The 27911-nt window shown below is 29.1% G+C and overlaps 1 protein-coding gene across 2 annotated transcripts; it reads right to left on the reverse strand.

The window, feature by feature from the left end:
• Positions 1-1908: 1908 nt before the first annotated feature.
• Positions 1909-26666, reverse strand: LOC114123767 (protein glass-like). Of its 2 annotated transcripts, XM_027986847.2 has the most exons (7): positions 26511-26666; positions 23167-23297; positions 22201-23090; positions 15183-15417; positions 9272-9398; positions 8287-8484; positions 1909-4797 (listed from the first exon to the last, which is right to left on the reverse strand). In XM_027986847.2, the coding sequence occupies exons 4-7, from the start codon at positions 15365-15367 to the stop codon at positions 3964-3966; spliced, it is 1344 nt and encodes a 447-aa protein (XP_027842648.1). In that variant the 5' UTR covers positions 15368-15417; positions 22201-23090; positions 23167-23297; positions 26511-26666; the 3' UTR covers positions 1909-3963. The 2 variants fall into 2 exon arrangements, with proteins under 2 accessions (XP_027842648.1, XP_050060377.1); XM_050204420.1 differs by lacking the exons at positions 22201-23090; positions 23167-23297; positions 26511-26666 and adding an exon at positions 15481-15574.
• Between the last annotated feature and the right edge of the window lie 1245 nt (positions 26667-27911).

The following is a 27911-nucleotide window of genomic DNA, read 5'->3' on the forward strand; positions in this document are numbered from 1 at the left end:
TTACCAATATATTCGATTTATAATTGTGTTTATCCGATGAATACTAAAGAGTCGGTATTGTAAAATACTTGTGTCCAACGGTCAAGGACAAACCTAAATATTAGTTAAACACTAATCACTCTGTAACATTAAGCATAGTCAGCAAGTTGTTTATTTATTGAAATAATTTTTATTGATAATTTTCAAGTATAATATATACTCTATTACCTTTATTAAAATTACAAATTATTTATAATTTCCTTTTTCCGTTTTGCATTGAGTGATAGGCGTAAGTAGGGTGGGGCTTGGGGGGCTAAGCTCTCCCCCCAATATTTACTCTTATATTAGAATTGAATGCACCTATTAATTATCAAATGGTGTTTTCGACTGCTCCCTATGACTGTAAAAGTGTACAATATGGCCAATATAATTTTTTTTTTTTACATTTTAATATAGAGTTGATTGATTTATGAAATATTGGAAACATAAATATCGCGCGATATTTCAAAAACAGTCACATGCATCATGACTTTACCTTACCGCAGGGTAAGTGCTGCTCATTAAAATAACGCCCCTGTTCGAAGATTGAAAACATGGATGAGATCAACAATGCTACATGAAAGATTCTGTAGTTTAGAGTTAATTAATATTGAAAAGGGTATTAAAATATTGACACAGTATTAGTATTAAATGATTGCGAAATTCAACAGGAGAATAAAATTGATACTGTAGTTACCTATTATCTAGTTACTAATAAATATAATGTGTGAATTAAGTAATAATTTTTATACTAGAAGCTAATAAAAAATATTATTTGATGTAGAAGGGGTGTGGGGAATTTTTGTTGAATATATTAAAGGGCTTGAGCCCCCGCCAATGTAACTCCCTATTTACGCCTATGAGTGATTCTACATATATGTAACAAAATTTCGAATATTTTAAAATTAAAAATAACCCCAGTTTTAGATTTATTTTATATTTTTATCTATACTCCTAAGTCTTAAGTCCTGATTATCTTGCATATTTTAATTTTAATTTTTTGTTTTGTTTTTGTTTTACTATTTCCACTTAAATAGATTCCTAGGTTATGAGTTTTTATTTCATAATTTTTAGTAAGTAACTTACTTCCTCCTACTTTTTTTTGTTATCAAATTGCATCATATAATTGTAGTAATATTGTTCTCAATTAAAAATAAAAGTTAAATTTCTCGGTTTTACTCCTTTTTCAATACCAAACTGTAAATCGCTGTAAGTTGGTCAATTTGTTGAGAGCAATTTGTAAGTATTCAACAATTTCTAGAAAAAAAAAATGGAATTAATTGAATTTTTTCATGTATTTGTTGTTAGCTATAAATGTTAAAAACTTGATTTGCATGCATACATTTTAAAAGTGTAAACATTTAATTTAAAGTTGCTCATAAGTTTGTCTTATAATGATTCCAAAATTATAAAAATACAGGCAGAATATAGGCACAATTTTTTTTTTAAACTTCAAATATTGACAAAATTGTCAAAATCTGCAAATTGTTTTGTAAGTAACTAAGTTAAGATTAGCTTAAATGATCATTCTCTATGTATAATGTAATTTACCAATATCAAGATATTTTTCACTGCGTCGTTCCCTTAGTGTACGTTGTAATGTCAATTAAATATTATATCGACTATTTAATTATATATTATGTCTATGTGCAATGTTTAATACAAAAATTGTATACAACATTGTTTATTACTAATATTAATTATAAATTCTTATTATAAAATATCTTTAGAAATATAGGCTGACACGTTTCCGTTCAGAATAATTTTTCCAATGCAATGATTTACCTCTCATTGAATTCATATACCACAATCATCGGGCATCGGCTATCAGAAATAGACAATGCGTCGTTTAATGTAGAATAATAGCGGAAAAGAAATAAATACACTATATAATTTTTGTATTGTATATATTATGTATTATGCGTTTAAACTCGCATTTATATTGTTTTATATTTTTTCAGCCGTATTTACAAATGTCTGTATAATTCTATAAGTTATTTGTTATACATAATAAATACATTGACTAGATTGAGAATATACTTGAATATTTAAAAATAATTAATTATAATGACATAAATAACACACAAATGTGTAAAATCAATTTTACACACTATATATAACTGATAAGAAAAAAGAACTGTTAAAATTTATAACTTATAAATTAATAGATAACTAAAATTTGGTTAATGCTTAATTATGAACATTTAAATTTTTGCGTCGTCGTGAATATTACATAGGCATATACGACGACAAAAGACTTCACTAATCCAAATAAAATACTATAATATGAACGAGGGGATTGAGAATAACAATGTACAATATTTATATTATGTAATGTAGTTTCCTATTAAAGAAAACAATTTTAACACTAAGTGATATTTATATTAATAATTAACAAAGTCTTAATATTTATCACATTATGGAATTAAAAGAAAAATATATTTATTGAGATAATATTGATTATTTGTTGCGGAATTTCATTTTCACAAATCGCCAATAGTTTATTATTTTGAATTGCTCAAGAAAGGATAATTGGACATACTTCAGTATCATAGGTTATAAACTCAAAAATAAATTATATTATGTTATGTAAGTATTCCTAGATATTTAAATAATTATTTTAGGAGTAACTGAAAACAATATATTAACAAAAACTGACCTGATTCTGAATTTTGAGTTAGGGTATATTGTTAAAGTATACTGAAACTGAACTTGAAATTGAATATATTTTGATAAGTACGACAATGTATAGAAGCGGATTAAATTATACTCTGGGAAATTGATTTCACAAAATTACGAACGACACAATAATTATTGTCGAGGACGTGCTGCTTAAAATATATGTAAATTATAAATAAACAAATGAGACGATTTAATTCACGCTACCTTACCTACACCTACATTATATATTTATATGCGTTTGCTCTGCAGTGAAGTGTAAACACGACTTTCTTAAAGTCGTCATTAATCATTATCATATTCATTTCAGTGGTGCACGCGTCGATGTGGGTGCGGGGTGATTCATGTCGTCTGTTTAATATTATATTAATACTGTGCTAAAAATCTGTTATCGTCTAGACTCTAGGAAGAACGAAGACCATGCGTAAATATATTATACATTTATATAAAAAAAAAAAAAAATTGCAATGCGCGTAGATCGGTTATCGGGGAAAAACGCGAAAACCTCTATAATATAATAAATTGAACTATATAATGACGATACAACTTCGTGAGTAACAAAAAACACAACGGGATTATTATTGGTGTTATGTATATATATATATATATATTGTTTTCAACGGACAGTCGAAAACAACATCGTACCTATTACGTTATTCGCTCGTCGTCGGTTTAGTGACTATATACTGTGGACTTAAATGCGTATGTGTATAAACCGTATTCGTCGTGCACGACTGTTATCGATTTTCGAAAACAATGCAAAATACTTACACACTAACGATTCGGACCGAACAAAAAAATGATGATATTAATGTCGTGCTGTATATAGGCGATTGATGAAAACGCGTTGACTCTGCGCAAATTAATGATGTACACGACAATGACATGTGTGCGTGATGATATTCTATTTTATGTTTATATAACCGCAGTAGCGGTTCCCATATATTTATGTACAGAATAAACCTCTTGTGTATGGACTCGTCTACTGATGACTGACTGTGGACGAAAGACGAATCATATACCGACACCACCGAGTGGGATACTCGTTGCACTGCGTATTGTCTAACGTCAGCTGTATGATTTGACGGTCGTGCGGCGAAGTTGGTGGTTTTCTTTTTGGTTTTTCTGGCGTCGTTCTGTGGCGGTAGAGGAAAGGGTCGAACTTTGCGGACAACAGTCGCGTCGGTGGTGGTGATGGTTATGATGATGATGATGATGATGATGATGACGTTTGTGGCGGTGGCGGTACTGGCTGGTTCGCCGCCGTTATACGGGCAACAAGATGTCGGCGCCGTTCATGCCACTGTGGACGCGCATGTGCCTGTTCAAGTTTCCGGACTGGGAGAACCGGAGTAAACACAACTTGCACTGGTACGGCTTTTCGCCCGAATGTATCCGCAGGTGTTTGGTGAGCGTGGACGAGTCGCTGAACGCTTTCTTGCACAACCGGCACCGGTACGGACGCTCGCCCGAGTGGGTGCGCATGTGGGTCGTGACGGACGACGACTGCGAGAACCGCCGATCGCATATCTGGCACCGAAAAGGCTTTTCGCCGGAGTGGGTGCGCACGTGTGCCGTCAGGTTGGCCGCCTGGCTGAACGACTTGTTGCAGTCGTCGCACCGATACGGTTTTTCACCCGAATGCGTGCGCAGGTGAGTCTTGAGCGTGCTGGGACGGGCGTACGTCTTGCCGCATATCCGGCACATGTTGGGCCGACAGCCGTCCTCACCGATGGTCGCCGATCCGACCGGAGAACACTCCGCGCCGCCCATGCCGCAGCCGCTTACCGACATCAGGATTTCGGCACACGGTTTCAAGTCCTTGCAATCGTCATCGATCATCGCCGCAGATGATGACGACGACTGCGCCGGTGCAGCCGGTTGTATGTTGCACGCAAACGGCGGCGGTGGTAGTTGCGACGATATCGGGTCCTGTGGCCGGAAGTCGGCGGTGAACGAATACGTGGCACCCGACTGGTAACCGCCGGTACCCATAGACACCAGCGGACTCAACAAGCCTTGGTGGTGGTGCACGGGACCGTGATGGTGGTGATGGTGATGGTGCACTGGCGACGGTGACGCAGGCAGTGTCCACCCGACCTGCGAATCACAACGATTTATTGTTTTAATTAGTGTTTTACTTGTAACTTTATGAGTTTCACTTAGGAAAAAATTATTCTATAGTTTATGAAAAATGTTGCTTTTTTTAAAGCTATATGAATAATTATTTTTGAAAAATACCAAAATATGAATAATAATGGAATTTTTTGAAGTATGTGAAAGTATGCGAAATCAAACTTTGTACTACCACTCTCTTAAAAGTACGTACTACGTACTACTAGCCTCACCCACATTTGGTGGCTTACACAAAAACGTGGTCTCATTACTTGCAAATAGTCATTCATTGATATTTTTTAATTTTTTAATTTATTGTGCATCGGTTTCTATATAGTTTTTAAGTAAATAATCGGAAAATCTAAAAATTAGACGAAGGAGCATTTTCAATTAAATATAAAAAAACATTCTCTACTAAATTGGCTGGTAAAAATCTTAAAGCAAAACATTTTTTTAGCCAAACACCCAATTCGATTTATACTCATATATAGTAGCTGACTATTTTTTTGGATATATCTAAACCAATCTTGATTTAAATAATGAAACCTACATGCCAGCATTCTGCAGTACGGGACATTTTTTTTAACAGCGTTATGTATACTTCTTCAAAATCGAAATGAAAAGTTGATTGAGCTAATGATAGTTGTTAATTTATACTGGTCAATTTTAAATGCAATTTTACAACTAATTGTAAGCCACATATCTACATAATGTTAGAGTTAATTTTAAAGTAAAAAAACTATACACTATTATAGATATATAAAAACCATTTTGCAATATATGAATAGAATGAAGTTGTTCAGGCATGTGAAAACGTTCTATCGGTGAATATGTGAGAACTTTGACTTACTATTTTAAGATTAGTAGCACAAGTAAACATTACCGGATTTGAAATTGTTTCCATATGACAAAACAACTTATCAGTGTTACTTATTATATTTTCATGTCTATCAAATATTTGAACTTTTGATTCTTCAACACTTTTTGGAATTTTAGGCATACTCTTACTACGGAAATCGTATATACTTTTTCTCCATAACCTCACATAGTCACATCATAATGCACAAGTTCAACATCATTTTCTGCGTTTAGAAGTTTAGCTCGAATTATTTTATGTAGCCTTGTTAATAAATCATTTTCTCATTTCCTTTTTTACGGGAATTGATAATTTGGCTACCAACGATATTTTCAGCAATTACATTATGGTTATGATCGTTAAGCATACTAGTAACTATTGTAACATCTTTATTTATAAGCAGAGTTGCAGAATATTTTTTATTGGTACAACGGTATCGGATACTACCACATTTTTCAGTACATTGAATTTATGTACATCGACTAAAATGCATGGCTTACCTTTTTCGGTTCGAATTTCTTTTGAATTGTTACATCCATTTCAATAATTTACACTATATATTTTTCACTAGAATATACTATAAACGTTTATTTTATATACACGGTACAAATTTCGAATGAAAGAAAAATGCCAATATCCAACGCCGATATGGTGATATCGCTTATTAAGAAAATATTATCTACCTATCTACTATGATTTATTACTTTACACCGAGTAGATGATCAGGTAAAACCTATCAGGTAAAATTATAAAAATAAAAATAAATACCAATGCAGAAAAAAGTTACTTGTTTAATTTGATATAATGTATAATATAATATCGAAAAACAAATAATATTGGGTACCTATTGATTTTAATATAATTATATCAATTATAATATATAAGGAAAATTGTTAATTAATTATTTATTTTTAATTTAATTGACTAATTATTTTATGGTACTATACTATACTATAGTATATATACGATATATCGTATATACTATATACACAAAACATTTGATACGCAATGGTGTTGTGATTTTAACAGATAAAAAAGGATTGGGGCGTAATCATGGTGTAATTAGTCAGGTTAAAAAAAAAAACTTGCGCAATCGTGCGTTGGAGCCTGTTTGAAAGACAGAAGCAACACATGTGGGTGAAAGCTATAGACAATGTATATGTGTACTATTAGACATAGTAAAAATTATTTCACCCGGGTAAGGACCACTCAGGCCTTAACCTAAGTTAAACTACTCAATTTTCACACTATAAAAGGAAAACATTTGCTGTGCATTATAGTATTTAATTTTTTGATACCAGAACTATGAAAAAAGGTAATTCGAGTTGGACAAACATACAAATAATAGATATTTGAACCATTAGAACATTTTTCGTATTGGTCATATCAAAAGATTAAAAAAGATTATGTTACACAACCAGTGTTTTCCTTGGAAATTGGGAAAATTGGGTTGTTTAACATGGATTACAGCACTAGTACTAGTAGTTCGTGCCCATGTGAAACGGTTTTTACTATGTTATACATTTGTAACACAATGATAACACATATGATCAAGTATCTTCTAAAGCCGAGGTTTAAACGTAAATCTTATCTAGTTTTTAAGCAAGTAAAGAAAAATTTGATCATTTTGAACTAGTTATAAGTCTTTATCTATAAAGACTAGTCGTTGTACACAACGAGTGTCAAATTTATAATTTTTTTTCGATAAAATCATAAAATCAAATATTAACAAATAATAAGTCATCATTCAATTGATAAAGTCGTATTTCAGGGGATAAATGAAATTTACTTATTATTTTTCTAAAACCTTGCATGTTATAATGGTGATATGAAATGTGGATTTATGATACTTCAAATCATATTCAGTATGTCTTAAAAGTCCTACATCACCCTTAATATCTCCATGCAAATCAATATTTATTAAGACTTGACACCAATCAATTATTTTTATGAGGTTATTTGAAAACCCTTGTGTACCTATACTAACTTATCTATTACCAACCATTCATGTTCTATACTTGGTCAAGTTTAGTCATAAAATTAAACAAAATATTCAAAATATTATGTCTGAGACATAAGAAAATATTAAGAATGGCTAAAATGTTGAAAACAATTAAGGTTATTTCGTACAATTATAAAAAATGTTATAGATTATTTTCGTATTTATTTATTAAAACCATAATATTAACAGTAAAGATTTAATATATTATTTTTAATTTTAATCTTTGTTGAAATAATATCTAAATAATCTATAATCTAAATACCTATCTATTGGATGTTACAGATAGCCGTATAAAAAATATCCACGTTCATATCTAAATTAAATTAAGCATGCACTTCATGTTTTGCCAACATTAATGTATTATTCTTCAAAAACTTAATTTGCTTAACTCGATCAACTATCACTGAATTTTAATACATTATTTTATTGTGTTAACCACATTTCAATTTATTAATTTTTCACAGAGATACTAAGGGTGATAATACATGATATTTTTGATCATACTGTAGTTTAAATATACAGTATATGTATATTACACAATTTTATATAAGATTATCACTAAACCTTCCCGCGTGTGGTAAAATATAATAATCATATATTATAATTAAAAATTTACCGGTTGACATCCGAATTGAGCGTCCCCATGTATTGGTGCGTACCCGTGCATGGTCATGTTCATGCTGACGTTCACGCTCATGCTGGGGAATTGGTGTTGTTGAACCTGTTGCTGCTGGTGGCTGCCTCCGAGCGTAGTCCAGCACGTTTGATCACCATACGATGAACCACCATAGTCGACTAGCGGTTGTGAATCGTCCTGTACAAACATAATATTAAATTGATACATTTTTAATGTATTTGTTGTATGATGTAAGTTGATGATGTAACCTATGGGAGATTTTCAATTTTAAAAACCCTATTACAAGTATAAACAAGATGATTTTTAAACGTTCTCGGTACGTTTTATTGCATGGTCCACTTCCAATGCATTTATTGAAATTTTCCGACAGACCGATTTTTATAGACAATATGAACAAAATTATAGCTTATATAATATATAAGTATATTTTCTTGGATTTTATAAAATTAATCAATCTATATAATAGCAATGTAAACTACAGTTTGTTTTTTTGCTTTATTTAATACATATAGGTATAAATATTTATAGCACAAAATTTTAGTTAAGTGTACTTATTGCTTTATTTTTTTTAAACATAATTTTTAAATTTTGCTTACTCATTTAAATTTAATTTAAACACAACACAAACTTTTGGAGAAGTACGGAACAATTTGATTAAGTGTTACTGCACAAAATATTATAATAAATTTCCCCAAATCATTGCTGATTATGTAATGTAATCTGCTCTAATTATTTCAAAAAGGTTTGTCAATATTTCAAATCTGAATGTTAAATATTATTGTGGTACACTTTTTACACATAAACCGGGCAGTGTGGTAATATATTACATTGTCTGTGACATATATATATTATATATACTTAAAAGTCGAAAACCGTATTTTCACATGTGTTCAAATTTTTAAGGCATGGGCGGAAGAAGTGTCGCTGAATTTGATATAATAATAAATTATACTAGTATACTTACGTTATGATTGGCGGACAGTCCATACGCTTGGTCATGCTGTTGATGTTGTTCGTCTACTGAGGATTGTGGAGTTGGCACTGTATGTTTGAGAGACATTAATACGTCGGCCATGTCTCCGCACGGTTTGCTGTAAATTTTATAATCAAATAGCGTATAATAAAATACACACATATACTTATATATATATAATATATAATATGTATAACTAAATGAGATATGTTATTTTATTTATTGCGTAAAATGGTAATTCAATGGGCTCTTTAGCATTTCTTGCGATGTAAAAATAAACTATTTTCTTTGTCTACAACCCAAAAAACATGGACTATTTAGACATAAATGACAAAACCTAACTTTCGTTAAAATCTTTGTATTCAAAAAGCGAATATTTTATGATTATTTATATATATAGATATTTGAATTTTAAATAATATATATTAATAGGTATTTCAATAACAATTTCATCTTATTTGTAAACATATAACTTATATGATATAAGTAATATTTTCACTTTGGGTTGTAATAGATGAATAATGTGTGGTATTTTGCTCTACATTGAACCGATAAAAAGTACATAGACATTTTGGAGTTGAAATCATAACTTATAACTCATAAAGTGTTCAGTTTTAGACGCATCTATTTTTTTTATATGACAACGGTGTACGATAATCTGCATTGACGATGACAGTATCGACCAGTTATATAATATGGTAGTACAACATTTTTTAATTTAATTCTCATATGAGTCAAATTACTCATATTTAATATTTTATAAAAAAAAAATACAAATAAATAATTTGTTTAAATTTTGTATAGGATTCTCTAAAAAATTTGACACTTAGTCTTCAAAAATCTTAATTTTGGCTTGGATAATTATCGCATTATTACAAAACTTATAGCCAGGATATTTTTGTATTAAAAAAACGGCCATCGATATTTCAATTAAATTATATATAGGATTCGGAAAAACGCTCGTCGCCTACTTTTTAGGATTAAGATTTAAGGTTTCAAGGTAAGAATATAATGTTCATTGGTTGGATAAACGTTTCATCGCAGTACGAATGAATTTTCATGTATGTTATCTCTTCTAAATCTAAGATCACGATTATGGCTCATTATGGAACAATATATTAAGTATAATATTATAGTATTAATGTTTATAAATCAGTATAAATATTACCGCCAAGGCGAGGTTCGACCATTGTTTTAATTATTTAATTATTTTTTATGTATTTTTTTGTGAAGTTTTCCGAGCTGACTTTAATATATACATTTCTGTCTTCAGTCATTATTATTTTAATAGATACCTAATGGCTAATTCTAATTTTGATGGAAAGAAAAATACGTACTATTAGAAATAAAATAAATGTTTAAATGTTTAAATGTCAATTTAATATTACGATCATCGGAGGGACTTTCGTCAATTTATTTTTGGTTTTAATGGCTCGTGTGATGCCCATTTCCGCCCAAAACAAAAAAAATTTCGACTCAACTATATTTCCCAAAAAAATTTAGAAACCCTATACGTATTTAACATGAACATTTGAGAACAATTGTAGGAAATGTATGTAGTACGATCTAGCACATTAATTGATAGTAGAGATCTTACCCTTCTGCAAGTTAGGGGTTGTAATAGACTTCTTATAAAATAATATGTATATAAAATCCTATTTTACAAAACAACACATAATACAGAAGGCAAAAGGAGACAATTGTATTGTTACTACTTATCCTGAACAAAAAAAGTAGATACTTCTCATTAATTAGAAAAAAGAGGATTTATTCCAGTAACATGATGAAACGCTAAAAAAATGTATTACAGATAAATAAAGGAATTATTATTATGTTATTTATGTGTAAGACTTTTGTACTTTACACCAATTGTCTACATGACATCAGCCACACATTTATGAATTACAAAATAGGTATTTGATATTATTTAATAATTATTACTAGTTAAGTGATTATGCATTTATTGAATTACTATAAAATAAGTTGAAAATAAAAAACAAAACGTTCTCATTGATAAAAAACAACCTAGTTAATATTTTGTGATTTTTCACAAGTAAGTTTTTTGGTAATTTTAAATTTATAAACGTATCATAACTTATTTGTTTGATGTTACTACTATGTGTATATTATCTACCTAAAGACATTATATAGTCAATAATATTATAGGTAACACATCCTTTAATATTATATATAATATATTTATATATTTACCTTTCTTGTTTAAATGATACCTGCTTAGTTTCCATTCAAATTGTTATTGTTTTATACGATGATATAACGATTTTTCATTTTTTATTAATTGGTCTGTTTCTACGTCAATTTTTATTTTTATAACTGACTAGTGACTACGCCATACATTATGAAAATATAAATTATATTAGTATTATGAGAAATAATTTTCGAATTACTATTACAATATTTTCTTTGATACATGTAAGATAATTACAATTAATTTTTAGGTTACTTAAAAATATAATATATAATGTATTATTATACATTTGAAAAAAAAAATTATTCATTTGTAATATTACTAAAAGAAAATGTGATCTAACTATTCGGTATCGATTATTGTTTAATCACTTATGTTATATATTGATTGCTATACCTCTTTAATTATCAGCATTTTTGTATATCTCATTCTCTAAATAACTATTTGTAAGCTCCAATCCAAATCGTTTAAATAATCGTTTATTTTCAATCACACACGAATTTCATTGATAATATACTGAATTATAACTGCATTTAAGAATAAAAATACCTGCAGGCTATAAACATTATGATATCTCGGAAAAACTATACATAAAATGTATAATAATTACTAAAACAAAAAAATGTATACCTATATATTTTTAAATATTCAAATATTGTAATATATTTTTAAATTTAAAATTAACAATAAAAATGATGTAGATACCTATTAAGGAAGTATCTATATACTACTGAAAGCACTGAGATATTTAATTTTGCGTTTTATAATATGTAGGGCGTAGGTAGATAATTGATACATAACTCATTTCAATATCTGAATAGAAATCAATGTTTTTAAATGTTAGAAAAAATATATCAATAATAAAGTTGAACCTCAATTATCCGTGATTCGTCGATAACTCTTCCGCCAGCTTCTAATAAATAATTTACCTGGCGTTACTAACATAAATTTTATTTTCCTTACTATATTATTTTAAATGTTACAGTTTCACACAGTAGTGATGGTCAATGGTTATTCTCTGACTCCACTAATAGGTATTGGAGTATACAGATAGGTAGTTGTCGCAAACCAACAACCAAATGCAGTAGAAAAACCTTAAGACTTTATAACTAACTGTGTATTATAATGATATACTGTATTTACACCTAACTTCGTATTTTAGTATAATTGGTATTATACCGTATATCTAAAAATGCATGCTATCATTGTTAACAATAAAATAAAATATTGATTGAACGATTTTATGCGTAATGCGTATCTATATATAAATATAGGTAAAATAATGAATACCTATTTAATAATAATTAAAATCGATTTCAAAAATAAATCTTATTTTGGCGAAGACGTACAGAATATGAATATATTACAATGAAATTGATTTAAAACATACTTTGATTCGTCGAACATTCGTTGGTTGGATTCAGCAGAAATGTATACGTTTCGAAAATATTTAGATTAATTTTTATCTATTTATACCACGATTCTATATTCCTATTCACACCGTTCTATGCTATGTGATGACCATAATGTCCTTATAATTTATAGGTTGACAAAAATAATATTATATTATAACAAATACCTATTGTATAATATATATAACGATTTTGGTAAAAATTAGCTCAACATGCTGTATTACTAATAAGTAACAATTAACAGAACAATAAATGAATAATTTACATAAATAAACTGTATATTGTATACAATATATACCTATATCCTAAAAGAAATAAAAGAAGCTGGAAAACATTTACCGCAGAATGGTTTTCGTAAAATTTTATAACTTTTTTATTCTTCATTAAATTCGAATTTAATTTGTCCATAACAATAAGTAAAAATCTATTCAATTTTGAAGTTGGTATATTCGACTCCTATTTAGAGGGTAACGAGTAACTTCGCCAGCCTTTTTTAAAATCCGAGAGTACCTATATTATATACTTTTATGAACGATTTTTACTAAACGAGTAGTTGGTTATTGGTTGATTGTTTTGAAATCCTGTTAAAATTCTAGAATACATTTATGTAGTATTAAATTTGATATTAAGAATATTTGAATGATATTTAAATATTTTTTACAATTCATAAAATCTTAGTTTTATTTTTTCAAAATCATAAACAGAAAAGTCACTGAAAAAAATGACTGACATCACATCGCACCGCATCATTGTCTACAGTAAATGTATGCAAAATGCAAACTCGTAGTTATAAAATTTAATCTTTATGGTATAAACATAAGCGTGTTAACTGTAATGTTAAGACGTTAAGTTAATTAGTGTACCTATACTACTTACCATATTAAAAAACAAAATTAAAATAGGTTACTCTTACTATTTGTTAATAATGTTATTATATAACATAATAACATGTAAACGATTAATATTTAACACTAACCATAGTATGTATCTGACGATAGTACTTAACTTAATATATAATATGTCATATCAAGGGTAGCGAACCTTTTCCGGGTCATATGCCAACAATTCGCAATCAATTTTTAAAAAAAGTATGCTTCTTTAAAACCTTTTTTTCTCAGGTGATGGGGCTTATAAATGTCACTAAAATATTTTAATATCAGGTAGGTATGTATTTTTTAATTTAAAACACTAAGTGTCTTAAACTAATGTAAGTATACTTAAGTCTTAAACTTCACAAGCGGCATTAGATTCATGATTCATTTATATGTATATATATATTATTCCTTTGTTTTGGTTTAACCAAAATCAATAATGATGGAAAATAAATTTATGTATTGATGCGATTATTGAGTAAAGTACAAAGAATTTTTTCATTAATTGTATTTTTGAGGGATTGAGTTACAAAAAAGAAATTTCGCATGCGTTAAAATTTGAGCAAACTACCACTTTTGGAATCCGTGTTACAAGTCTACCACCTACTATACCAACTAATAAATATATAGTGATGTACAATAAAATGTTAAAAGTAGCTACAGTATACTGTAAATATTGTGTATTAATATCAATAATATCGGTACAATCTTGGATTCAGAGAAAAAAGGGTGTGGCCATTATGTATTGATAGTACTAGTACAGTAATACCTATAGTAAACGTATTTTTTATGTACACCAGGACCGGCTCAAGTGTTTAAACACGCCTTGGCAAACTTGAGTTTTGCCACCCCTTACATACTACATCAAACATTTTTTTTTTATCTATAACACAAAAATATTAAATGCCGCCCTAGGCGTGGGCCTATGTCGCCTGCCCCTTGAGCCGGGCCTGATATACACTGAATACAAATATTTTTTTCTTACAGTTAATGTGAAGTATTCAATTGCTTAATATTTTTTTCTATTTATTAATTTATTTTAAGATATTTAAAATGATTTATTGAATTACAAAATCTAAATATCGTTAAACAGGTATTAATATTATATTATACTATGTAAAAATTCAATTTTTATAAACGTAATATTTTATTAGAAAACCTCACAAAAGATAGGGAATGTGATAAATGAGACCCATTAGGCTACTGAATTTGCCACTGATATTGACATATTGTTATAAATCATAGTGGTATATGTTTTATTCAAATATTAATATAACATTAAACACGCAAAAGAGACTCGATTTCACAATCTAAAAAGAATGAGATGCTGTTACCACGTCGGATTTGTGAATATAGGAAAAAAAAATGTTTTCGTTCATTTATAATTAAAAAAAAAAAAAATCAATTACCTGTATGAACCACCGACTGTAACGATTGCCGGCTGCTGGAACTGAACTGTTTGCTCGTTGGGCTGCTCCAGTCCGGGCGTACAGCAAGTGTCTGTGCAGAACTGCGTTGGCCCGTGCAGCATCCCCGCAGCCACCAGCAGCGTAGGGTCGCCCAGCAGATCTTCGCCACCTGCGCACCAATCCATCGAACTCCTCACTGACGCCCACTCAACCCCCGGCCATACCGTCTCCTCCCCTGAAAAACAGCACGTGGTAAACTACATTCTATTATTGAACATAAAATATAGCATTATTATACCGTATTCGCTTTTACATTACTAGCCTTATGCAACAAATAGGTACGCTATTCTTGTAACGATTTTACAATCTGAAGGTTGACACTTAATTAAAATGTATTTATAACATACGATATTATTTACGTACAATAAAATACTATCTGCGCTTTTCTATACACTTTATTTTCTTACATATAGTAACCAAATTTATAATTAAGTTTTTGATCAATAAATATTAATAAGCCAATAACAATTATGTATAATAACAAAGTAAGCTAGATTGTGACAGCGGGAGGACATACTAATTAACAATTATCATAGATATTCGTCAGAGTTGCCCCCTACAGAAATGAGTGCCGTAAACTACTGTGTAAATAACTGAAAACCCCTAATTGTGCAGATCTCGAGGGAAACCTCAAATCATGATCTTATAGATAACCGTTACGTACGCTTACGTTCTACAATTACTGTTCGTGAACAATTCATATAACAACAATAAATTATTACGAGGTACTAACGAACTTTATAAAGTTAGATACGGATAGGTAGTTTGTTTGAAATTTTATAGCAGTTATAACTATTTACCACACATGTAAACTTATATTTACGACTTAACGAGAGAAACTCGATTTCTACTAATCAAATTCTGAAATTATCAAAGTAAGGGTAATGATAACAGAGAGCATTAATAAATGAGACTTTCCTAGGTAAGTTCAATTAACATAGAATTTACAGACATAACAATCGTTTCCATACTTGGTTTATGGTTTACTATTTGTAAAATTTACTTACGACAATGGAATGACAAAAAATATGGCAAATTGGTAAAAAGATAAATTAAGACTGTTGGATAGTAGATGAGCGCACATACGTAATATGGGAAATGTCGAATTAAAGTACAAACTGAAAATCTGAACAGTAATCCTAAAGGAACTTATAATCGAGTATTCGGACATGACTTCTTGGTAATTCAACAAGTGGCAAGGGATTACAATGCTACCGTGATTCACTTAGATGCATAAAAACCAACAATAATTGTATGTTGGCATAAACAAAACACACGGACAGATAAATTTTAGCACAGTACCATAGGCAACTCCAATATCGTACGTTGTCAAAATAAGATGGATTTTGATAACATGTTTTAAAAAATGTAATTCATGAACACAAAGTTGTAGAAAAAAGGAAAGCAGAAAATTTATCGTATGTTTTAGATTAATTAGAGTATAAAAGTTTAAGAAAAAACGTATGGTATATACTTATATAAAGTTTCCTACATTGGGGGTAGACAAAAAGAAATATCCTGCAGATGGCAATAACAAAACGCATTGTTTGTATTATTATTACTTATTAGTTTTCACATTGCCACTGTTTATAAATTAATTACATCAATAATATTAATATTAGAGTGAATTGATTATGGTAATCAAATTTTAATTTTTTTTTTATTTAACTATTTTTCATTCGCTTAGACTTTTTTTTAAGATATATATATATTTTAAAATGTCTATTTTTTTTTTTAGATATATATACTTCGTTCACTGAAGGAATGAGTATTTAAGTGATTGAGTCGGGGTACTATACGTGTTTTAATTTGTGCGCTACAACATTCTCTACGCCACCGAAATATAGGTTTAATTTCATCCCCTCACACAAGAGTTCAGTGTACACCTTTTGTTAAATAAAATACATATTTAAAACGTATAATTACGCGCGTAGTTATATTATTAAATGTCAATCATTATCCAAAAAAATAAATATATAATTTAGTAAATTTCATATTGGTACAATAGTACCACTATTATACTAGGAGTATACATTGTATGTTATCGATCAGAAATTGTGATGAAGCAAACGCCAAATTAAATTAAGCCCTCACAAACTTGAGTTTTTTGTAAACCATAACATTTATAACATTACATTCTTTATAAGTATTTTTTCCGTAAAAATGTATACCTATTATATATATATTTAAAGACAAAGAATCCGTACGAGTGTCGGACAGCGGTGGGCAACAACAGCAACAAAAGGTTCATAACTTTATATCCACAGAAATGTTTTTGTATAAAAATATTATTTTTTTTTTTTTTTACATGTAGCGTAATATTTTAATGGTGTTATTATTTTCTTTGAATTCCTACCATAATTCGCAATACACTTCAAAATATAGTGGGCAAAAGAGGGTGTGTTCGAACGCGCTTTACACGTTGTCGCGAGGGTTGTAACAGGGGGCGGGCGTGCGATAGTCCCTGGCTAGGCCTGCTGTAGTTGGCCGACCGGGCGGTTTGCCTGACCGTTGTCATGGCGATCAAAATATATATATATGTATAATGTACATGCACCCGAATAGGGATTGTGTGCGCGCGCGTATATAATATATTATTATTATGTCGCGGTAGCCGTTGGCACGCGCGCGCGGATCGCTTCGTGTCGCGTACGGCTTCCGCTCATTGGCGGCGATATATTGACAGGCACGCGGGGCACTGAAGACGTGTACCGGGGACAATTATATTGTTCGTCGTTCGCGTATTATAATTATTATTAAACAGTCACTCGCCACTCTCTCAATCTCTCTCCCTCGTTGCATTGCAGCCCAGCGAAGACGTCACGCGGCTGAGTTCGGTTTGTGAGGGAGGGTGTCTGCAGTCGGTTAGCCATACGATCGGAAAGCCCGAGCGCTAACAGAGTGGCTGCCGCAATCCGGTGCTTAATTCTCTAATCTCGATCACTTATTTTTATTATATTATATAAATAATGTGTATGCCTATACGGTGCAGCTTACTTTCATCTTTCATTCCAATCAATATATAAATAAAAAAAAGTAGGGCAGCGCATTTCAGTGGTGGATGTTTGTCCATCGTCCTTTCGGTCAACGGTCAGGATAGTATAATTTTATTGTACGTATTCGATTTGAATGCAATGGTTGTCAAAACGATTTTGAGCGGACGAGGGGATCTTTTTTTTTTAATTTTATTCGTTTCTATGATGAAAAACAAAGCCGTAATTATTTTATACCACATAATCGTGAAGTTGTACATTTTTTCTCCTTTAACCGCTTTTATTTCGAGTATAATTCCGAAAATCGAAAAATGACCGTTCTAAAGTACCAGCTCAAGAACATTACCTTTCAGAAAACATGCTACACTTGTACTTTTGAGCAAGTTTAGGGGGAGAAAAAAAGTTTACAGAATAAAAAAGAAATAAACATCATTATAAAACCAATACATTCCTCGCTCCGCTCAGAATCTAAAAATATAAATAAATAAATAAACGCTATCAAGGGATTGTAGTATTATTAGCATTATTAAAATAATGATAGTAGAATTATGACATTATATATTTATATGCGCTTCTTCATATATATTATTATAAACATAAATATATAGATGTAGTATATATTATATTATGTATATTAATTTACATATATAGGTACGTCTCACGGATCTGGCCAATGACAAATTACATATACAGCACCCCGAGTCATGTAATTCTCTTAAATATTGAATAATGATTAAAAATCTTGGACTCATACCATTATGGGTTAAGATAAACTTTTGGAATAATTGAACACAAGAATTTTACATTTCTAATTAACAGAAAATAGATATCAAATGTAACAGCGATTGTATAGTAAATTAAAATCAATAAACAATACATACGGATTGTGATTATTATGTACATTATTATAATTATATATGAACATATATATTATTATTTATTATATAACATACATATAATTAATCAATAATAATTTTTATTTCTTATACTGTTAAGTAACTAAAGACTAACATTTAATTTGAAAATAAAATAAACTGTATAAAATCAAAAATTAAAGTCCTAATAAAAAATATTACCAGCACTATAAAAATGAATATAACAACTCATTTTATAACCAGATAGTAGTATATTATCTAAATATATTAAAATTAATGTTTCTTTCTCTCCATTTTTTTTCCTTTATAGATTTAAAATCTCTTATCGTTTTTAATAAAAGTTAAATCTATCAATCGATTCTATGAAGACTCAAGAGAGTTTATTACCTCATTTTTAAACTCATATAGGTCTCCTGTTGATCACACATGCATTTATTTTTACAAAAATAAAAATAAAAATTATGCAATGGCCAATATACAGATTATATAATAGTTATTATGGGATGAATGTTATGTATTATAATATTATATTTTGTCATATTGACTAATAAAGCTATTTTTATTGATATAATATTATAATGCGACCAAGTGAAGCTTAACATACAAAAAAAAATTTTTGACCAATTTTGAAGATAAACAATTCAACATTTTTCTACTGAAGCAAAAATAAAACGAAAAATGGATAGATTTTAATAAATAGTCAGATAATTCATATATTATTATTCTGGTTATATTTAATTTACATTTAACACATATTATGCAATATACAGTTTTTTTACGAAATATTATAAATTATAATTTTCTTTACTCGAAATATTATAAAACTCGAAACACATTTTACTATTTATTGATTATAATCATTGGTATTATGTATAGGCATTGTTTGACGAAGAGATTTAAGAACATTTTTATTATTTTTTTATCGATATAGCCACACACAAAGAAATAAGAATAAATAATTGTCTTAATTCAATTATTGTATAATATAATATAATAATTAATAATATATTATTATTGTTATTTTACAATCCAGATAGCTTAAATTTGTTACCAAATTACTTAATTCAAATGTTCATTATTATCTAAGTTATCATCTATAGTATAGTTAACCTCAATTGATAAATTGGTCAAAATTTATATTTTGTGATCTATATTCTATATCTCGCATAGATGAAATTATATCAACCTCCCGTCGCTAATAAACTATAGGCATATAAATGTTACCTACCTAAAGGTATATAAGTATATTATAATAATGGTGGTAAAAATGGTTAATATTTTTATCTAACATTTGTAATTATTATAAAGATGCTATAAAATGTACAAAAATAAAACATGAATATATTATATTTCTATCATCGATATTTCGTATGAAAATTATTAATTTATTGTTAGAAAATTCAATAATTAGACATATTTAGTTACATAGGTAGCATTTAAAATATTTCAATCTTGTATTGAATTATTATTATTATTAAACTAAGGAATAATTTAAGAATTAGATAACACTTTAACAACAAAATATTCTTTGGACTTCAATTTATTTCAAACAATTTTTTTATAAATAATATTATGGTTAAATGTAGAAATAAGTCAAGTATACAGGATTATATTATAATATATGTTTATTGTATATAGGTACCTACGTGTACCTATAAACAGTTCACTAGTTCGGGAAGTTTTGTACATATTACTACGTGAATAACAAAAATTATACAAAATAAATATTTATTATAAACGAATATTGTATAAAACATATTTGCATTAAATATAAAAATTATTTGTAGTAAATATTGGAGAAGTAAGTTTTGAAAAATTTTATTTGATTAATTAATTATTCTTGATATTTAATAATCATTATTCATTTCCACACTTAAAAATATTAAAAACTATAATAAAATGATTTGTTACTAAATTGATCTATTATTAATATTCTTATTGAAAAATTTATTGAAAGTGATCTTTTTTTATACAATATTTTTTTTACATTATTAATTATTTGATATAAACTGTAGAGGAAGATATTGCATGAGAAATTATATAAAAATAAATAAAAACGTGTTACTCTTGACTACTAGTTCCTAATCGCATGCTAACCAATCATTGACATGATCTAATTACTCTTAATTTAAATTTTTTTACGTTATTTAATTCAATACCTAAACTAGTTATTTAAAATGCGATATTAATAAATATTAATAAAATATTATCTAATTATGGAATTGAAAATACAAATACACAACTGAACGTCAAAAGCAATACATAATATATACTTATGTTTTTTTAAAAAAAAATTATTATTTTATGACTTCTAAGTTCTAAGTAATTATAATTTAGGTAACAACGTATTATTTTACTAAGGACTATGTATTTTTAAATTATTAATTTGATTTTCAAAGTTCACACACGGCAAAGGAATTATACCTTTTAATCGTTTAGTATAATAAATGACGTACAGGAAAATAGGTATATTAAGTTACCAATAAGTGATAACGTATTTAGGTTAAAACAAAAACTACTGTTTTTTCTTGTTTTAAAGTAGGACAAATTTATTGAAAAAGCCAAGTTTATCCAAAAACTAATATGGCAATCACAGTTTTTCATTGTAATGAATTAAATATTACTAGGATACATTGCTTTCTGCAGCGTATTCTATTTCTAGTAAAAAATAATGTGCTACGCAAAATTGTTTGAGATTTTTTTTTTTATACATCCGAAAAGTGCTAGTCATGAAGAGAGATAATCGAAGACAAATTTATCAAACCCAGTTCAAAATGTTATAAATGTATAGTTTACTTATTATGTGAAGTATCTAAGTATAAACATATACCATCTAATTTACATATTGTATAATTTATTTTTCTCATTTTATCAATAATGTACCGTAGCTTGTTAATTTGTATTCAGTAGTTAAAAAAAAACGTCTAAAAAGGAAATTTAAGAGAACTGAAATTCCTTTGCTCGACAATCGACATTATAATAAAAATTATAATTGACACACCGGACAAAAACATAATATATTATAATAATGTGATGATTATTAGACAGGTAAATGTAATATGATAACAAATACCATAAACTATAATATACCTGTGGGAACGGCGGCCGGGTCCAATTGTGCGGACTGCAACAGATCGACGTCTTCTGTAGACGTTTTTTGGCGTCAAGTCATCATCGCTTTGTTATACCCAAAAAACCGAATTCCGTGACCGCATCCAAAACGACGTTATCCATTCGGCGGACACAGGCAGACACCCGTGCTCATCGCTGTTGATGAAGCTGCTGGCGACTAAGCACGACAGCACCATCGGGGATGTTTACCATGTAATATTGTCCGTCGTATCCGTGATATTATATCGTCACGAATTCAGTTAAAACGAACGTTATATTATATTAATCAAATAATAGTTATAGTTATATCGAATGTGTATCGCACGTGGTGTGAATAGCGCTACTGCAATATGATTTATACTGTGACGAGAGAAAGAAAAAAAACCTGACGACTAACGACGATACTCGAAAACACTTGATTAAATCGTCGACAGTTTTTATAAGATACTACTATATTAATATTATAATGCACGACGGTCGCAGCGAACGCGGTGCAGCGGCCGAACCAGTGATGTTTGTGTGCTCGTGAGACACTGGTTTCGACTTCACTGGCGGCGGCGGCGGCGGCGGTGGCGATGACGACCCTCGACACGATGGCGATTAATGCCATGTGATGGGGGTTGACCGCAGAAGGGACGCCGCAACTTGTCCTCGGATGTCGCCGACTTACGTCACCCACAACTGGTGTCCACTTCCCAGCACTGCGATTGGCGCTCTTTTCCGAACCAAACGCATTCATAATCAATTGCTCGGCACACACACGAGCACATACGTACACGTTTACACACCCACTCACACTTATACAGTTACACTCGCACACACACTCGTGTACGCGCGCTCGTGCGACTGTTTCGTACAAACCGCAACAACTATACATAGTATACACGCATTCATACATAATGTTATAATTTGTATTATACTTTAATAATAATAATAATAATATACCGTTCAATTCGATTCGATAGGTAATTTTTTAATATATGCTTTCCAACTCCTTCGATCGTACCTGTAATGCGATATTTCAACGTCAGCTACGTTTGATGATGGCTGCAGATGTTCCACCGCAACGTATACACCTTTAATAATACCTATGTATAAGATATTTTTACGCAAATAATACATATGTTTAGGTACATATTTCATAAATAGGTACTTATAAAATACTCGTTTTTATACAGAAACAGTCCGTTGACATATTATATAAATTTATATAATATAGCTCGATTTACGACATTTACAATACCTATGTATTTATAGTTATATAGGTACCTATACCGCGCTAATATAATAGCGTGTTGTGCACGCCTTTGAACTCAATTGTTTTTTAAAATAATTATATAATAAAATATTTTATAGAATAACAACTGAAATATAATTTAGATGAAAACAATGAATAAAACAAATTACATTACTGATATAGGTTAGAATATAGATTTTCTTACAAATACTAGACTTATATTTACGTACATACTCGTATTATAAGATACCGAACAAATTAAGACACGAAATAAAACTTTTCAGTTTCGTTTTAATATTCTATAATACTATAATAGGTACTACACCAATTGAATTTTATTTTTGTAAATAATATTATTTCCATTATATCCAAATAAATAACAAATACATATATATATTATATTATATATATAAAGTTACCTATTTCTTACATGAATATAACATCATAAGCTTTGCTATTATGATTAACAAATCTAATTTGCTTATTATATTGTTTGTATTAAATATATAATAACAAAAAAATAAAATGAACGGTATCTTATTATGGGAAATGGTATGGCCAAATAACTATAATTTATTATTTCCAAACTTCTATAAAACCAAATCTAGGTTAAATTATATTTATTAATTATTTTAAATAAATTTAAGTGTAGATAATTATTTATTATTATGAAAGACAGATACTTAAATTAAATAAACCAATTATAAATTTAAAACTTGTTGAACTTTATAAACTTTATAATAATATAATAATTATACATTATATATTTATACCTACATGTAGTACACAAATGTAAACGAAAATTTTGTTTTTATTAATTAAAAACTTTTGTTATTATTACAGTACCTATATTTAAAGTTAAATGTTAATTTATACTTCATTGTATAATTTATTTAATTTTAATATTAATTACTGGTATAGTTTACTTTCAGGATAATTGTTTCTTGGAGGTTTATTCAGTCCGTTTCTCCTAGAATTTTTCAAAGAGAATATAATACAAGTAAAATATTGAAAATCAAAATAACGTATTAAATGGTAAATTGGCAAATTATATATTGTAATTATTCAACTAGAAACTACAACATAATATTATAAGGGTTATAGTAACGTGATGCGTCGTTTGAATAATATTGATTATCCTGTTATTAGTATACTTATATGATGAAATATTTTTATTAATTTTTTGATATTCAATGTAAGTTATAAAAATATATAATACCACCCCCCCTAAACATATGTATTATGTTGTAATTATGTTGTAATATATATTATGTATCGAAGCTGCTCCTGTTCGTTTTCAAATATAGTCATGACTCATGATATATCGTCTACCGAAACTGTATTAATTATTGTTTATTAACATTTTTTATACAACCATTTTTTAAATAGAACTCGATTTTTACTATCTAATATGCATATTTTATGAACAAAATATATGAAATATATGTATAAAAAAACCAATCGAAAGGGTGTTATTCTTATACCCGGTGTCGTATAGAGGATGTCGGTTTGGGGTTTGGATACATATAACTGATATTAGATCCCGACCAGGGTTGCTATAGGGATGTGCACCGTTCACCTTGTTTCCGGTCATCAACACTATTCAACTTCCTGGACGTAGCATAATTATTACTTCCACCGACTGTCCGGTTAAAAAAAAAAAATTCCTACACTTTTTATCCATCTAGAAATTTGAGACCAGTCGAACACAAATATACACGCGTAGGGTTAAAACTGTTTTGTATTAAATATCTCCCTCCTTCATCTATCTCACTCTACCTATCACTCTCGTAGTCCATCGTGCGCTATGTCCTGTCAACCCAGTAACTCGAGTAGAGTTACATCGTAGTCACACGTTCAGATCCATTCCATTCCTATTCGTGTTGGATAAGATCTATTACTGTACGCGGTATTGCAGAGAAAAGCGAGATTCTGCGGTTACGCATTTTCAAAATCCCACGATACCTAATGATATTTGCTCAATATGCGTATGTTCCCATAAGGTATAATTATTTCATTTTATTATACGTTCCAATTAATTCACATGTGTACCGAAAAAGTCAAAAATTCCACGTTGAATCGAATTTCAAACATTGATGATGTATATATTATAATATTATGACGTGTGTAGATATTATATATAGGTAAAGTAAAGTTATAACATGTACGGTTCGATCGTTTTATCGTTTTAATAAGTCATTTCTGTGATATAATCATATCAGAACATATAGAATTTTTAAACCTAAAAAATAATAGGTTATTAAACAGTTTACATAATCTTGTTTTTTTTTTTGAATTCTTATCTGAATCAATAATATATGTATATATATAACATACGATTCGACAATATGGTAACAAATTGTTGTTTTTGAGTTTATAACTGTTTAATATACTGTTGTATATTATAATATATACATCACACGACATACGTATAGTAAATTATTTTGTTGAGTTACATGTATAATATGGAAATATGGACTGTATAGTATCACTTGTGTATATCGCGTATGGACAGTATCTCGTTGTAATTGACCTATATTCCTAAGAGCTCCCGTGATACCTAAACAGCTAAATCTGTTCTACATTCAAGTGTGATCCTGTGTTTTTAGTAGCGAAATATACTCGTCAATGTCAATATCAACGGGGGACTTGTTATTTTTTCTTTTCAAATATCCATCCGCATTAATGAATTGGCTCTACGGGTGTTCCTAAGGCGCAGTGTTTGTGCATCTGACCAAGCACGTGCCAAATAGACCCTAAACGACGAAAGTGAGACATATATATTAAAGGTTTTTGACAGTTCAAAAACTAATTTTTTCAATGACAGTATAAAAATAATAAATACAATATTTATTATATGTATATTAAAATTATCAAATTTATATATCATTGAAAATTATATATTTTAATAAAATATAACAAAAACAAATAATATAGTTTATTATTTAAATTTTTTGAATAAATTTATATCTAATATGTTTGATTTAGTAAAAAAGAATTTACTTAAAAAGAAAAAATATATAAAAATGTTCTATTTTATAAAATGTCTTACCATTATACATCCCATTTTTGTAGTTGTTTTAGCAATGTTATTTCCCACATCACGATGGCGATTGCAGATTTTTCAATCACAACTTACCACAATAGCACTAATCACTCTCCAATCCAACAACCAGTACCGAAGTAATAGTCAATTGAAAATCATGTGTCTTCCGTGGCAGACCCTGTATAAGCACAGAATTTAACAATTTAAGTCTGCAGATAATATAATTTCTATATTTCTTAGTCCAATTATATCATTGAAGAGTGAAGACATATAAGAGCACTATTGCCTATAGGACATTATATGTGCGTAGGTAAATATAGTTTTAGTTCAACATTAAATCATTGATAGCATAAAAAATAATAGTATGATAATATTATTGTAGGTATTCGAATTCGGTGATTTAAAAATTTAAATTAAATAAATAAAAATTTATTGAAAATATATTGTATGAGCAAATAGGTAATTATTTTGTTTTGGTTTATTTAACAATTCTATATATTATAATTGTGAATGTAATACATACTATATCGTATTATACATTACATAAATAATATAAATAGTTTGTATTCAACTACATTTTTACTATTATTTGTAAATTAATATATATTTTATCAAATAGGAGTTAAAATGGCTGTACATATATTTATTATTATTCGATGTATTATAACACAGTAGGTAATAGATATATGTATATTATGTCTACAGTTACTTACTAAACTGTTTACTATACATTAAAATATTGTTATTGTATCTTGGTATCTAAATCTTTTTTTATTAAAATTTACATAATTATATCGCAACAATAATTAGGTGTAATAATTGTATACCATAAACCGATTTTGGATCATTTTCAACGTAGGTGCCAACTTATAGCAGCTATATATAATAGCTTTATGATTTATTCTCATCCAGGCTATTCAGCTGTGTTGTTATTATTACCTTACGACTACAATCTACAATATTATAATATAATATGCTAATACTCTTATGATATAAAATATACGTTGGCCGTGGTTTTGTTCGGTCATTACGTGTATAATATCTCGGCTCTGCCGCCGTCATGGGATAGTACGCCTGGGACGGTAATGTCTACAGACGCGTCGTTCGTCTGGAATGATATAAAACAATATCCACACACGTATAGGCCACACAACACTAAACTTGGTCACGTCAACTTCCGATCCAACGAACCCAAAGGCTGTTATTATGTTACACGGTCACCCCACCAACCACCTCTGCCACGTACTCCTTGAACTTATATGTATATGTATATATTTATATGTGTGTGTTTACATACAGATAGGTTAACTCAACGTTTCCTTTGCCGGTGATATGCGATAAAATAAAAATATTCACTCCAAAGAGTAACCAATCATAGGTGCCTAATTAGACGTATGCACACACACA

This window comes from Aphis gossypii, chromosome 3 (assembly GCF_020184175.1).
Source record: "Aphis gossypii isolate Hap1 chromosome 3, ASM2018417v2, whole genome shotgun sequence".
Classification (NCBI taxonomy): Eukaryota; Metazoa; Arthropoda; class Insecta; order Hemiptera; family Aphididae; genus Aphis; species Aphis gossypii.